Consider the following 16,682-nt stretch of genomic DNA (forward strand, 5'->3'; position numbering starts at 1 on the left):
ATGCTTTTTGATTTTGTATTTTCTTATTAAGAACTCTGTTCTTTAAAAAAGCTTTTAAAGCTATTTGGCTTATTACTTTTAAATGAAATATTATAAAGATGTATTTGTTCCCTTATTGGACTAGAAGTGCTTATTGTTCACCTTTATTTTTGAAAGAGTCTGTACTAGACAGGGGGACGAATATATAAATGAATCACAATGTTTGTTGAATATTGTTGATTCGTTGGATATTCATCCAGTCCAATTCATGAGATCTGGTTCCCTTGACAATTTGTCCAGTCGTGTCTGACTCTAGGCAGCGGTGCTCATCTCCGTTTCCAACCCACAGAGCTACCGTTTTGTCCGCAGACAATCCTCCGTGGTCACGTGGCCAGTGTGACTAGACACGGAACGCCGTTTACCTTCCCACTGAGGTGGTACCTATTTATCTAGTCACATTTTTGCATGCTTTCGAACCACTAGGTTGGTGGGAACTGGGACAAGCGACGAGGGCTCACTCCGTAGCATGGATTTGATCTTACAACTGCAGGTCTTCTGACCTTGCAGCACAGAAGCTTCAGCGGTTTAACCCACAGTGCCACCACCCCCACAAATACAAAGCGATGAAGATACAACCTTTATATTCATAAATTAGTCTCTCTGCCTATGCCCACATGGATCAGCTGATCCGTGCATGAACAGGCAGAGAGAGGAAGCCTGATTATAGTGAATCGGCTCTACTGTCATTGCAAACAGTGGGGTGGGGTGGGGCGATCCTCTTCAGTCAGGCTTCCACTGTCTGACTATGCCATGTAGATCAGCTGATCTGCACAAACGCAGGCAGAGAGAGGAAGCCTGACTGAAGGGAATCCCTTGCCCCCACTGTGCAATGGAATAGAAGCTAGGCTACTGGGACAGAAACAACCACTCTGGCAGCCTAGCTTCTCTTTTGGTGGAGGCATCAGCAGCAGTGGAGCAGGAGGAGGTAGCAGGATAAGGTATGGATTGGGAAGTGGGAAGGAGGTGGGGGCATGCTGTGGGGCAGGTGTAAAAAGACCCAACAAACCGATGAATCAATTCGTGGTTCATCAGGTCACTGGGGCAAATTTGTGACATGAACCAAGACAAGCCGCCATTTTGGCAGTTCATTTGCATCTCTAATCTGTGCTCTTAATGAAGGTGCTCCTGTATTTCTGAATCTAACTTTAATTTTTTTTTTTTTGATATTTTATGGTACTTATGCTCCTATGTTTTTCACTGTATTAGTTCCTGTGTTTCAACACTCCTGTGTTTGTATTCAAGTACAACTTAAGATCACCTCTTAAGGATTTTAGCATATGCGCCGACAGGTTTTTTTTTTCTTTATAATTGTATGACTGTCTTTGCTACTTTTAAGCATGGAACCTAGAAATGATGTAAATAAATAGAACTTGCATAGAATTAAAAAGTTATTGAACGGCCTAGAAATATTGCAGCAATAAAGACACTTAAAATGAGATATCCAGATGAGTCTACAAACAGCTGGTGATTGATTATTTAGTTTGGTTCTGGCATTAACCTTTTACTGGAATGATGTTGGCTATGACTAATCATGGGACGTGGTGGCGCTGCAGGTTAAACCGCAGAAGCCTCTGTGCTGCAAGGTCAGAAGACCAGCAATCCTAAGATCGAATCCACGTGACAGAGTTAGCACCCGTCACTTGTTCCAGATCCTGCCAACCTAGCAGTTCGAAAGCATGTAAAATGCGAGTAGATAAATAGGTACCACCATAGTGGGAAGGTAACGGCGTTCCGTGTCCAGTGGCGCTGGCCACGTGACCATGGAAACTGTCTATGGACAAACTCTGGCTTTATGGCTTGGAGACGGGGATGAGCATTGTGCCCTAGATTTGGACATGACTGGATTAAAGGGGAACCTTTACCTTATGACAAATCATAGAATCTGTTATCTTTGCCTGGGAGGTCTGCAAATTTTATAAGACTCCTAGGGGTGGGGGTCAGTTGCTCTAATCAAGACCTGACAAGCTGTTGATGACTTTATCCTCTCCAGATTTGTGTACAATAGTTTTAGAGCTATATAGGCTGGTAGACATCATCCCATGGTGCGGTGGTCAATCTGCAATACTGCAGTAAAGCCTCTGCTCATAATCTAATTTTGATTTTGATAGATTCCGGTATCTGGCTCAAGGCTGACTTAGCCTTCCATCTTTCCAAGGTTGATAAAATGAGTACTCAACTTGTTGAGAGGCAAAGTGTTGCTTGCATCACTATGTTTTAAACTGCCCAGAGACTGCTTTAACACTGTGGGGTGATATATAAGTTGAACCAACAACACTACATCTTCTGAGCATGAATTCCATAGATGAGCTGTGCGTGCTTTATATCTGTTTCAGAGGTCATGGTAGCAGAACTTTGCCCAGACTTTTAGACATTATGTCTTTCATCTCATGGCTTTCCCAGAGTTTTTTAAGTGCTTCGCTTTTTTGTTCATATAGTTATAGCTTTCACAGTTCAGAAAATGGAATCCAGCATTTGTATATATTTACATAGGAGTGAAGAAGTGACAGGAAAAGGAGAGGATAAGGAAAGGCTTATTGTAAACCCTGTAATTTCAACGTGTTCGGTCTCTTATCTCCTAGTGAGAAAAAATGTACTTGGTGTTACTTTTTGTTATTATACTGCTGAAAACCAAATAATAATTGCTATGCCCTGTGCTACCCCTACGTGGTGGAGCATCATAATATTAAACAGTGTCTCTAGCAAGTGCCAATGAAGGCAGCTATTTGAGTTTTACAGGGGTTCATTGCTTAAAATTATATACATCACTCTTCCTGGTAACAAAACTGGTGTTTTATCAGCAACTACAGGTTTCCTAATTCACATTATGCCAGATCCCCAGAGCTTTGAAATGCTACTTCTTTGGACTACATATTCCAGAAACCCCCATTATGGTGCCTGCAATCCCCAAAAATAAATTGTCTGATTTCTAAGCTTATCTTAAGGATTGTACAACTGAGCATGAATGAGAAATCTTGGCCTCACTTTAAGGAAATCACTCCAGGGTTGTGAATGTGATTTTTGCAAAGCTCTCTAGAGAAATCAGTTCACTTTGTAGATGAGAATAACTTGAATTGCTCTTGAAATGTGAAGTAAAACTCAAAGCAGAGTTGGACATTCTTCCACAGGTGAAATATCCGAAGCTGATTTTAATGTGACACCAGGCTTGTACAGTGGGGTCTTGACTTACGAACGGCCCAAGTTACGAACATTTTGACTTACGAACTGCTCTCATAAGAAAATACTGACTTGACTTACGTACTTAGATTTGAGTTACAAACTAAAAAAAACTGAAAAAACCACGTGGGAGGCAGGGAAAGTGCAAAATGTGAACTTTCACTTAACTGTCGGCCAATGAAAAGGGTGCCTGTCTGCTTCCTCACTCCTCCCAGCGTTTAAAGAGTGGATTGGGAGACAGTCTTCAGACTGCTTGGTACTGTACTGCCTGGACTGTATTTTCCCTGCCTTCCCTGAACCTTTCTTGACCTAAGAAAAAAAAGAAACAAAATATCCCCCTCTAGTGGTCGAAGGCAGAATAGCAGCTTCCCATTAGTTTCTATGGGCAGAAAAGAGCAGATACGGATCAAATGGTTTTCAATGCATTCCTATGGAAAATGCAGATTTGACCTGCGAACTTTTTGACTTGAGAACCGCCTTCCAATATGGATTAAGTTCTCAAGTCAAGACCCCACTATAAGAAGAACTTCTTCCTGCAGTATTCCATGCAGCCAAGATTTCTCATTCATGCTCAGTTGTACATACAGCATTAGAATGTCAGAGATCCGTAACCTGCGAGAACGTTGTGCTGGCATGCAATGGTTGCATTTATGGCTGCTCTAGGGCCAGCTTAAAGGAGAAACCATTCACATAGGATATGAGAAGTATGTTCTTGTAACTGTTCCACGAGACATCAGCTCTTGGCCGGGGTTAATCTGAGAAGAACAAAAACTAATGAGATTTATCAAGGGGGAGAGGTTCTCAAGTGTTGCATAGGTGCCCTCCTCTTTATTTAATTAGAGAACCTGTGAAATAAAAGCTTGCTAAACTGATCAGCTCTATTTAGCTTCCATTGTAGAGGCTCATTCACTTCACTGGAAGAAGTAAAGTGCCCCCCTGCATTCAGAGGCACAGCTAAACTGAGCAGCAGATATTTGATACTGAATGGCTACTGCACTAGTCAGCATACCCAAGAACCTGTGTGTCTCTGATTCTAGATAACCATATTCCTTTCATAAAAAACATTAGCAACTCTCCTCAACAGATGCATTCTTGCTGGAATGTGGCTGTGTGCTGTGGCTAAAATCCTGTTGCCAGTGTAGTAAGTGAACTAGAGTAGGCCCATTTGGGTCAATGGAGGAGCTGACTCACCAAATCTCTACTGATTTAATGGGCTTACTGCAATGCAAGTTACTATGCAAGATTTCAGGCTCTGAAATATAGCAGGAACTACAGCTGATGTTACATTTAACATAGTAAATGCTGACAGTCATAGTCCTCTTACAGGCGACTGTGTTCCTAAGATACATACATGAGATGCGGCACTTGGAATCACAAGAGTCTAATCCCAGATGCTGACTGGTGGTTTGAGAAGATTTTTAAAATTAATCCTCTCAGATGTGGAGGCAGCTGGAAAGCTTTCACAGGAGGCTTCCTGTTAGCTTTTTGCAATACATTCTGAGTTGGCTCATCATGGCTAGCTTTCTCAAATTTGTTGTTGTTTGGAGGTGCTGGATGGAAATGAATATGTGGTGTTCACTGATTTATATCACTTCACATGGAAATCTCCCCCCCCCCTTGACAAGGCAGCTGCTCTCTTGATGTTAGAATCAATGATATGTGACAGTTATCCTTGATGAAGCAGGTGTTTCTTCAGTTCATTGGTTCTTGTTCAGATAATTTTGGTTACACATCTTTGACATCTATCTTCTTGGGGATGGGAATATCTGAGGGCCATGGTTTTGTTTCCTATATTTATTGGAATAGTCTTCTTAGGATTTTGATAGATTCACCCTGCATAACTTAAAATAGCCCTATCAGCATCCCATCTGCTCCTCATGATTTACATGTTCCCTGTTTTTGGGAGAGGAAGCGAGAGAGAGCGACTTTTAGTTCACTTTCAAAAAATACAGGTTCTTCATCAAAGGATTTTTCTCTGAAGGAGTCTGTCACTCTTGCATCTGTTCTGTATGGTTCTTCAGCATGTTTTCCAGCATCTCTTTTATCTTGATCGTACAATATATTTCCTTGTTGATCTTTCAGCACCCTTAATCTTTGATTCAATTTCCCTTTGGTTTTTTGATGCTATGGAGCATTAACATCTTGGATGTTTCCTTTTATGATGTTTTCTTTCTTTCTTTCTTTCTTTCTTTCTTTCTTTCTTTCTTTCTTTCTTTCTTTCTTTCTCTTTCACACACAGTTTTGATACTGATTCTTATAATAGTTATCTTTCTTCCTATGTACAAGTCCATGAAAAATTGCATTTGGGATTCTGACCGTATTTATTTCACTTTTGACTTTTATTTGCTGCCTATTGTGATTCAATAGTAATTCACTCAGGCTTTTCCCCAAGTCTTTTTGCATTCAGCCCTTATAACATCTCTTGTTTTAGTGCATACTTTTGTTTTACTGTCAGTTGAATTTAGTAATGGAAATATCTTCTTTACATTATATTTAAATTCATCAGGAATGCGCTTAATGTTATATTTAGGAACAACATTTGGTTTTTTTAATTTATTTAATTTATTTAAAATATTTATATATCACCTTTCTCTTAGAAAGGAATGCTCTTTACTCTAATTTTTATACTAACAGTTCATGGGCTGTATTAACAGCTCCTGTTTTTCTTTTTGCAGATAGAATAGAGCTTTTCTGTCTTCTAAGTCCAATCATACAGAGATTTCTATATCAGTGAGCTGGGGATCTCCATTTGCACAATTGTCCACTGCCCTCTCCTGCTAATTCCCCTAATAAGAGCTAGTGTGGGTGTCAGTGCCATCATTTATGAAAGATTCTCCACCGGTGTCACTTTCTAGTACTGCTGCTACTCTGTAGTTATCATTTAAGAATTTCTCCACCTCTGTCACCATTGACACCGTCATTTCTCTTCCACTGATGTGATTCATAATCCTGAAGAGGGGAGGTGTATCCTATTCTGATGTCTCAGCTTTCACCCTAAGTGATACTTCTGGGGGTCTAAACTTGTAGTGGAGCCTCGCTTTCTAACTATATTGCTCTCAGTTTCCCTGACACACTCAAACCATCTCACCACATTAATGTATGAATCCATGAAGGGTACCATATCCTATGAAACACATTTTTTTAAAAAAAGACCTTCACATGCTAGGCCTTTTGTTTATGACTTATGCATGTACCAGCTCTTTGATGAAGCTCTCTGGCATTATCATCTTTATATTGCCTCCCTGCAAAATCCCCACCCTCTGATATCTATGCATGGAATACAGTTATCTACAAAGGACCTCTTGCATGTGAGTAGGTGCTCATAGACTGGGGTTCTAGTCAAAGTGGGAACATCCAAGAACACAGATTAGGTGACCCCTCTCCATGTGAGCAGTGACCACCTTCCTTTACTGTAAATTAGCAAGCCAGAGTCTACAAAATTTTCAAACAATTTACTAGAAAGTATATATATTTGAGCAGCAGTATCAGGTTGCTAATGTCTGCACTATGTGTAGGAAAACTGTGCAAATAAGCACATCTGTTCCATGTGAGTTGTGTGTCTTATGTGTTGTCAAGATGGATCCAATTTATATGTGTGCAGTAAAGAAAACAGTATGCACAATTTTGTAATTTCAAGCAACTTTAAGTACAGATTTTTTATTCTTTTTTGTACAAATGTTTCAGAGTGAGTTATTGAGACTTTAAATGCCAGTTAATGAGAAAGGAGAGGATTGTGGAGAACATGAAGCTATTCTCCCCTGTGAATTGCTGTACTTCTACTGCATAGTAAAAGGGGAATTTTACCAGAAATTTAAAACTCTAGTAATCAATCTCTCTTTCAGTAGGCTCTTTGTGGGCTACCAACTGAAAACAAACAAACAAGCAAAAAACAACCCCCCCCCACACACACCCAAGATGGCTGGCCTAAGAGTATGTGAGCCAGGTATGCACAGGAATAGCTGTGTGCAGATAACAAATCCAGAAACAAAGCAGTGTGTGTCTGTATCTGGGCAGGGAGGAAAAGAGGAAGTGTAAAATAAAGATCACATGTCAAGTGTGAACCAGCCTAGCATTTTCAGAAATCAGTTCAAGATGTATGATGAGCTTCTGGGAAGTCTGTTCCTTGGCTTCAGAAAACCTTGATTGCCTCTTAATCCATTCCAGCCCTTGTTCTAGACTATTAAGCTAAATAGAACTGCAGGAAGAAGAGCTGGAGGCAATAAAACTACAAGATGTCTCTTGGCCTTTTAAAGTTTTATTGCCTCTTATTTAGGTGGAGGGGTGACCCTCCTACAGAGAAACACAATAGTGCCACACAATTAACACATTGCTGGGAAAGAAAACAAAGCAAAGCAAATAAACCACCACAGTATCATAAAGTATAGTGTGTGGCAACCATATAGTTGAGCTATAAAATTACTTACTTCAAAATTACACAACCTGTGCCTGAAGAAGGTGCTGTCCAAAACACCTGAATGCGTGTCCTCCTCCTTGGTGTGCTCTCAGTCACAGCTACAGGACAGTTGCTCATGAACTGTGTCTCTTCTTCATCTATAATCTAAAGAAAGGTGAAGAATCAGTATTTCATAAGCATCATAAGCACACGTACATTCCACAAAAGTACAGAATGTAAAGAAAAAAAGAGATCATTTAAGCAAGTTATAAGATTAAAATATAAGGATTTTGAATGGGCAACATGAGTTTGGAGAATTATGGATGGCCTGTTATCTTGCTTGTCTTTGAAAAATCAAGGACTCTGTTATATCTTGACAGTATGGTGGAAAGTTTTTTTTTTTTTTTTTTTTTGCAAAGTATCTAGCCTGCGAGAATCCTGCAAAAATTGTCACCTTGACATAACATGTTGTACTCTGAAGCCTAACATACAGAACCCGGCATCAGGAAGTCCCACAGATCAAAAGACAGGTCTACATTCTTAATATAAGTCTGTGCTTCTGTAATAACTGTCCAGCCTAACTGAATCAATTTGAACTAGCCACCTTTTGGTAACTGTTGTGAATTTACAGCCCTAATGCATAGAAGAAATCTCAGATTCTATTACCAGTTTTTAAGGACTGGATTTAATTTGGTGGAAACACCTAAGGTTTTGTTTGAAGGTCACATAGTGAGGTCTTGAATGAATGAGTGAGTGAGTGAATGAATGAATGAATGAATGAATGAATGAATGAACTGTTCAGCCCATTTAGAGCAGACCCATGGGATGAATGAACTGGCTAAATGAACGCAAAGTAAGCAGTGTTTCAGTGGGCCTGCTTCAGCTGAGACTAACTGGATTTAGGGCAGAGTACTAACCAATAGCTATGCTGACATTAAGCTAGCTGAGGCTATGCTGAATCCAAGCCCCTCTCACAGAAGAAATCTCAGATTTCTCAGCTGGAAATTAATGAGAACTATCCTGACCCTGGACTAACTTTGTGCTGGTGCAGTGGCTGTGAGTCTGGTCTGAGTCAAGTTTGGATCAAGACTATAACTCAGTTCCTCCTCCACTCCACCTCTTTTCTGCCTCTTTTGCCAGCTGATCACGGCAGCATAGCAGATATGCCAGCAGGATCAGCCAAGCACAAGGGCAGTCGTGCTGACACAAAGGGCCTCTGCCCCTTCCAAATCTACTGCAGCTGATATATCTTTAAGTTTGCATTGCACTGTCCACTCATAATAGTTTAGTTATTAATTCATGTCTCAAGCCACTTTCAAAAAACAATCACAGAGAAAGAAAAGATAATTAAGAAAACACAGAAAAAGGAAACTGGAGAAAAAAAATCTATAACTTGTAAGTAAAGAAAGCTAATCTTTAATGCACTAGTGATTTAAAGTTATGTTCACCCTGATAATTACAAGAAGAAAATAACAAAATATATATCATTCCTACTATCTACACTGTAACAGGTGGGAAGTGTGGCAAGTACAAGGTCCAGGGCAATATTTCATAAAACAGCACCATAAAAATTCTACTCAATTCAAGATCCTATAATACTATCAATAAGACATAAGTCATAGTTTCATCAGTCTATGGCACCAGGTTCCAGTGTCAAGGTCAAGGTGTACAATTCCTTCTCCGTTCATAGTTCTGAACATTGGAAAGTGATGGGAAAGAAAAATGCTCATGTCTTGAGTAATGAATGATCAGCTTATATTTATCATTTGAATATTCATTTTAACAATTAAATCCCTCCATATTATATGAGTTTCAAAGTGGCTAAGATGTAAAACAAATGTAGAGCTTGAAGCATTTCTTTTTAAAAGGAACTTAGTGCATTGCTCAATATTTTCAGCAATTCAGATGGCCATTATTGTTACTACAAACACAATCCAATGTTAATAATGCACAATATTGTTCTCACAGGCACACCAGAAAATCACAGGGAAATACTCTCTCATAATAGTTCAGACAAAGCACTTTGAAAATATTTTAGGAAAAAAAAACCACAAAAAGGGGGTGCTTTCTTTTCTACTTGGGATTGATAAGAGCTTAAAACGTCCTGTCAAAATGTCTCTAAAAGTGACTTACAGTCATGGCCAAAAATACTGTCACCCTTGCAATTCTGTGAGAAAATGCAACCCTTCTCTCAGAAAATTGTTGCAGTTGAAAAACTTTTGGTACTCACATGTCCATTTCTTTGGCTTGCATTGGCACACACACACACACACACACACACACACACACACACACACACACACACACACACACACACACACACACACACACACAGTTGTGTTCAAAATTATTCAGCCCCCAATGCTGTAAAGGGGTTTAGGGACTATAGTGTACATTTGGAATTGTATTCAGAATGAAATCCTACAAGGACGTTTTAAAGAACCAAATGCAACTAAAATAACATCAGTTGTTTATGTAATACAGTAGTAAATGTTTCTTTTGTGGTTTCTTCATTGCCACAATTATTCAACCCCTTAAAGACTACCTCTCTGAAGAAGAGAGGTTCATTCAGGTGTTTTCGATCAGGTATTGAAAACACCTGTGGATGTCACCGAGCACCAATCAAGCATAATAAGCACCAATTAAGCAGTTTTAAAAGGACTGTGATACTCAGCTCCTTCTAGACATTTACTGGTGTGGTTACAAACATGGTGAAGTCAAGAGAATGGTCCAGGAAGACAAGAGAAGAGGTGATTTGTCTTCACAGGAAGGGCAATGGCTATAAGAAGATTGCAAAGAAGTTAAACATACCAAGAGACACCATAGGAAGCATCATTCGCAAATTCAAGGCGAAGGGCACTGTTGAAATGCTACCTGGTCGTGGAAGAAAGAAGATGCTGACTTCGACTGCTGTGCGCTACCTGAAGCGTAGAGGGGTGAAAAGTCCCCGTGTGACTGCTGAGGAACTGAAAAAAGATTTGTCAGATGTGGGTATAGAAGTTTCAGCTCAGACAATAAGGCGCACACTGCGTAATGAAGGTCTCCATGCCAGAAACCCCAGGCGCACCCCCTTGCTGTCTCCCAAGAATAAGAAGAGTCGACTGCAGTATGCCAAAAGTCATGTGGGCAAACCACAAAAGTTGTGGGATAGTGTTCTGTGGACTGATGAAACAAAATTAGAACTGTTTCGGCCCATGGATCAACGCTATGTTTGGAGGAGGAAGAACAAGGCATATGACGAAAAGAACACCTTGGCTACTGTGAAGCATGGCGGAGGGTCAATAATGCTTTTGCTTCTGCAGGTACAGGGAAGCTTCAGCGTGTACAAGGTACCATGAATTCTCTTCAGTACCAGGAGATATTGGATGAAAATGTGATGCAGTCCGTCACACACCTGAGGCTTGGGAGACGTTGGACCTTTCAACAGGACAATGATCCCCAGCATACCTCCAAGTCCACTAGAGCATGGTTGCAGAGGAAAGGCTGGAACATTTTGGAGTGGCCATCGCAATCACCAGACTTAAATCCGATTGAGAACCTCTGGTGGGACTTAAAGAAAGCAGTTGCAGTGCGCAAGCCTAAGAATTTGACTGAACTGGAGGCTTTTGCCCATGAAGAATGGGCGAAGATACCCGTAGATCACTGCAAGACACTTGTGTCAAGCTATGCTTCCCGTTTAAAAGCTGTTATAACTGTAAACGGATGTTGTACTAAGTACTAAGATTGAATGTCACTTTGGGGTTGAATAAAAACTAATAATGATGTGAGCACAGAAAAGACATTTGTGGTTATTTCATTATAAACTTAAGGTTATATTTCTCTGACCTACAAGTGCCTCTTTCATGTAAATGTAAGCAAGATGACTGAATGATCAAAATCAATGTCAAAATGGCCAAAACATTCAATTTCAGTGGGGGCTGAATAATTTTGAACACAACTGTACACACACACACACACACACACACACACACACACACACACACACACACACACACAGAAGAAAAGTCAAATGGGATACAATCCACCACAGAAACCCAAAAATGCACTGGCCAAAATTATTGGCACCCTTAACTTAATATTTAGTAGCATCTCCTCTGGAAAAAATAACTGAAACCAATTGCTTCCTATAACCATGAATGGAGTTTCTTACACCTCTCTACTGGAATTTTGGACCACTCTTCTTTTTCAAACTGCTCCATGGCCTTCAGATTTGACGGATGCCTTCTCCCAACTTTTTAAATCTCTCCATAGGTGTTCTAAGGGATTCAGAACTGGACTCACTGCTGGCCATTTCAGAACTCTCCAGCACTTTGTTTGTAACCATTTCTGGGTGCTTTCTGAAGTGTGTTTTGGGTCATTGTCCTGCTGGAAGACCCATAACTAGAGATGGGAACAAATCAAAAAATGTTGATCCGTCTTGATTCATGATTCATCAGGGTTAACGACTCAACATATATGAATATACAAATATTCTTCGGTGAATTGACAAATCAATCCGTCAATTCATCTTTGCTTTAAATGGCTATAAAACTGGCCCCTAAGCACCTAGAGACACCAAATGTACAGAGAAGCTTCCTCAGACGATTTTCTATAACTCCCAAAAGGTTGGTGACCATTGGGTAATGGACCCCTGAGTTATATATCCATAAAGAGGACACCCCAAGGAAAGCTTCCCCCAGATACTTAGAGAATCTGGAATCACAACAGAGCTTCCTACGTCTTTCCCCAACACGCCAGCCAACTTTGGTGAAGACTGGACATCTGCGTTATTCCCCCACAAATTTGGTCTCCTCAGGAGAGTTTACCACACAGCACAGAAGCCCATGGTATTGAGTTATTTTTGTTATTTTTGGCCCCTGCAGAATGAGAGGTCTTAAAGCAGTATTGCTAGTCCACATGCTGGCCAGAACTTCTGGGAGCTGTTATTCAAGAACATATGTAGCCTACAGTTCAGGAACTATTAATTTAGTCTGCACAGAAAGACTTTTGACATGATAAATGACACCTGTCTTTTTCTCCCTCTCACAAAAGTAGAGTCTGTGAATGAAAGAGTCCATTTATACAAAATCTTTCTCCAGATTTTTACAAGTTATATGAGAATTGGGAAATATGAGTCATGATATATTTTCCATTGATAGTTGTATTCCACTTTGGTCTGGTAGATGGTGGGAGTGTGTGTGTGGTTCATGGGTGTGTCTGACACTTCCATTAGGAAGGTAGTGGCGAAGCGTTTATTTACCTTAAATGCCTGTATGCACTTAACACATAAGAACTCACTATGTAAAATATGGTGATTCAGATTCTGAACCCACGTTCATTGTGGGTTTTCTTGGCAACCAACCAACCAACCAACCAACCAACCAACCAACCAACCAACCAACCAACCAACCAACCAACCAACCAACCAGCCAGCCAGCCAGCCAGCCAGCCAGCCAGCCAGCCAGCCAGCCAGCCAGCCAGCCAGCCAGCCAGCCAACCAACCAGCCAACCAGCCAACCAGCCAACCAGCCAACCAGCCAACCAACCAACCAACCAACCAACCAACCAACCACCCATCTAACCATCTTTTGAGGAAGCTGTCACAAGGCTGCTATGATAGAAGACCTCAGCTACCATCCTACACAAACTTGTCAGCTCATATCTGATGGAAATGTAAGGAACCCATTACAGCAGATTTGGAGGAGTCATGGGAGGAGGGAAGGGAAGGGAAGTCCTAAGGGAGAAATGAAATTCAGCTGGCATGATGCTGGACAGAAGCCATGAACAAACACTTAAATGAACACTAATTTTCCTACAGTTTCTGAAATGTGACTTGTCATTATTTATGCCAGCCACCATCCCCTGCACTACCTCACAAGCATATAAAATAGGCTCTTAGCCCCAAAGGGGTTACTTGTACAATTTATATTAATCAGGACTATCAGCGAACAAAGGGATGGAAACGTAGAGAATGATAAAAGTTGAAAAGTGCAGATACAAACAAGGCATATATATGAGTTTTGGGGTGGGGTTGAAATAATGATTCAAATAACCTTGGGAAAAGAGTGAGCTAGGGGAAAACTGGCTGGGAAAAGAAGGTTAAAAAATCATAAATATACAATTTTCTCAGAACAACACATTCCAATAATGCTTACATTACAATTTGACACCATTTTTCCTTTTCTCATATTTCAGTTAAGTTTGCCTGGGGTGTTTAGTTTTGCAGATTGCAGCAGGAGGCATCTATTTACAAGATTTATGCTGATTTCCTTTACACAGATCTGACCTACATGTTTACCTCTAACTTTTGTACAGCTTTTACAAGGACTGGGGTTGTATCACCAGTCTGAAAAAACTGACGTGAGCAACTCTCTGAGTTCTAATGTGGTACTCCTAATGTGGGGAAAAAACCAGGGTAACAAAAACTAATTCCCACCCTCAGAATGGTAAGACTGATAAGAGTTTTCACTGGACTCCAAAACTTATTAGATTTCATTGAGATGTAATTCAGAAAATACTTCTTTTGTTCACAGTTTAAGTTTGCATGTTTTGGGTAGTTAAAGTAACTCTAACTTTGTTCTACTAGTTCAGCATTTGGTTACAAGTTCCCCCTCTAATTTTATACCAACATGAGCTGATGAAGGAGAGCTCATTATGTATCCAGAAATTATTGGGGGACAGCAACTGTTTGTCCAGCAGAAATCTGAAAAATCAGTAGATCAGGATGTCCAGATTATTTATTGTGTGTTTGTCTTACAATATATTGTATGGCCCTTTCTGCACACTCAGCATATTCTTGTACAGTTCATTGCTATCCACATGGATGAAAAGCATTTAAACGATTTATTTGGATAAATAGTTTTCTCAACCAGTGGATTTCATGCACCTCTGCTGTAGAAATCCATAAATCTGCCTCAATTATTAGAACAATATTCTGAATTGTGCAGGAGAGCTGCACAATTCACTTAAATTATGCCACTGTGGAATTCTGGGGAGAGGGGGGAATATGTATGAAGTCATGTAGTGCAGGATGAGGGCACTGGGATATTTTGGTTAGCAGGCACAACTCCATCATTTGCCATTCGGTTCAGACTTCTATGTGTACTCTAGTTGTAACTTACTATGCAAAGCAACAGGATTTCAGTTATTGCATCCATATACAAATTAATTCAGCTTTGTCTGTTTACCTGGTGAGTTAACCAAAATTTAACCCACCTTTAGGATGAGGATGGCTGAGTCTCTGTGTGGCCTTCTCCACTACCACCACCCGGCCAATGAGGAAACCTGATTTCCAAACAGGCAATGTGAGTGGGGGTGCAGGGAAGCAGACTCATTCAGGGAGTAACTCCTATCCTGGAGGCTGAGTGGAAATTCCAACCAAATGGCACCAACATCATCCCACCACCACCCAAACTAGCTTAAACCAGCTCTCAATTCACCTTAAGTAACAAGCAGCATGCCTGGATAATTTCTGCCACGAACATTTTGAAACTTTCATTCATAACTGTTCTACCCTGAGGAAGTAAATTTTATTCGCGAATGCTGACATTGAATGTTTGATTTTTAATGGTCTAAATAAAGGTATCTCCACTTCTACTTTTGGACTGTGCTTCTTGCACCTTTTGACTCTCTTGGGATGTGACTATAACGGCAACTACCAAGATGAGTACCTTAATCCAAAATTTATCATTGCTCCACCACTCAAAGGGTACTGCACTATTTTATTTCACAGAGAAAGAAAAGTGCTAATGAGTTTTAAAGCATCCTCATTATGCCACATTTTTTAAAAATACATGGAACAGCTCTCTTTCTTCTGTAGTACCTGGAAAGGTACACATTCAGAACTAGGGGCAATTATTCAGATGCATTCAAAGAAAACAGACTCTTCAAAAATGGTCTACAAAATTGTGCAAAGCAAACTACAGTGCACTTACACCTCTTATTATAAAGCAGATGCTGCGGAACAAAAGTGAAATTGCTGAGCAAAATCACCCAAAGAAGTGGATGAGAACGATGTCAACAATATGCCAAGGAGACCAAATTCCATGGACCAGGCAGGCTAAGGCAGAAAGCCTAATGATGAGATGGTTGTGGGTTGTGTTCTGGACTAGGTTGTGTTCCCCTGAAAGATGAGACCCACAGTTTACACTTGCCAATGGATTTAGCTTTATCCCTTGGATCTTATGTGGAGGTCACTAATTCAGAAGTTGGCTCTGTGTCGGACATGACTTGACAGCACATAACCACAACTTGGAATCCAAGTGGCTTCTGTGACATGCACTGCCTTCCACAAGCTGAGACTGATGCTTCACCTTTTAGACATAAGAGAGCCTAGATGTAAGGTCAAACTAGACCATACAGTTACCGTGTTTCCCAAAAAATAAGACGGGTCTTATACCCAGTTTCCCCGAAAATAAGACCTAACCTGAAATAAGCCCTAGTATGATTATTATATGCCAAGACAGGTGATGGGAAGATGGTACCTAGAGGGAACAGTAGGCCTCGGCAAGTCACCCCGCCAGCCTGGGCTCACCCGGCACCCCCCGTGGGCGAGCGCACCCTCACCTTCTGACAGTTCCTCGATGCACTCGAAGGTGATCTCAAACTGAAAGCTGTTGTAGAACGGGGAAGGGTTGTCCAGCACCACCACATTGTTCACCTGATCCTTTGCCATCTTGGGGAGGGAGACGCACAAACAATAGTGGCTGCAGGTCCCTGGCAGCCCCGCAAAGGCCAAAGGGTCTTCCTCGCTCTTGCATGGACAAACCCTGGAGTTGGTCGGCGGTCTAGTGGTGAGTTAGGAAACTTTTGCTTCTTTCTCCTCCCCCCTTTCTCCTCCCCCCCTTTGAACCTGCTCCCGCTTGCCTTCCTAACCCTGCTCTTTCCCCCATTTCACACTGCTGCTTTCCCTGCCACTTTGCTAAGCCTCCTTAGCAAAAGCAGCAGTTAAAGGGATCCTGCAGTCCTTTGACCAGAAAGCCTCAGTCAAAGGGCTGCAGGATCCCTTTGACTGCTGCTTTCCCCGTCCTTTTGCTAAGGAGGCTTAGCAAAGTGGCGGGGAAAGCAGCAGTCACTGGGATCCTGCAGCTTACTTCCA

General features: G+C 41.0%; 1 protein-coding gene and 1 long non-coding RNA gene across 2 annotated transcripts in view; one reads left to right on the forward strand and one right to left on the reverse strand.

The window, feature by feature from the left end:
* Positions 1–16,682, reverse strand: part of SPON1 (spondin 1) — a 385,887-nt gene that overhangs the window by 289,324 nt on the left and 79,881 nt on the right. The window contains exon 3 of the mRNA XM_020797212.3: positions 7,638–7,771. Within this exon, the coding sequence (XP_020652871.2) occupies positions 7,638–7,771 (134 nt within the window). The remainder of the gene's footprint in view (positions 1–7,637; positions 7,772–16,682) is intronic.
* The window catches only part of LOC144586146 (uncharacterized), a 59,176-nt gene that overhangs the window by 27,968 nt on the left and 14,526 nt on the right, over positions 1–16,682 (forward strand). The gene's annotated exons all lie outside the window — the stretch shown is intronic.

The sequence above is a fragment of the Pogona vitticeps genome, chromosome 1 (genome assembly GCF_051106095.1).
Source record: "Pogona vitticeps strain Pit_001003342236 chromosome 1, PviZW2.1, whole genome shotgun sequence".
Taxonomy (NCBI): Eukaryota; Metazoa; Chordata; class Lepidosauria; order Squamata; family Agamidae; genus Pogona; species Pogona vitticeps.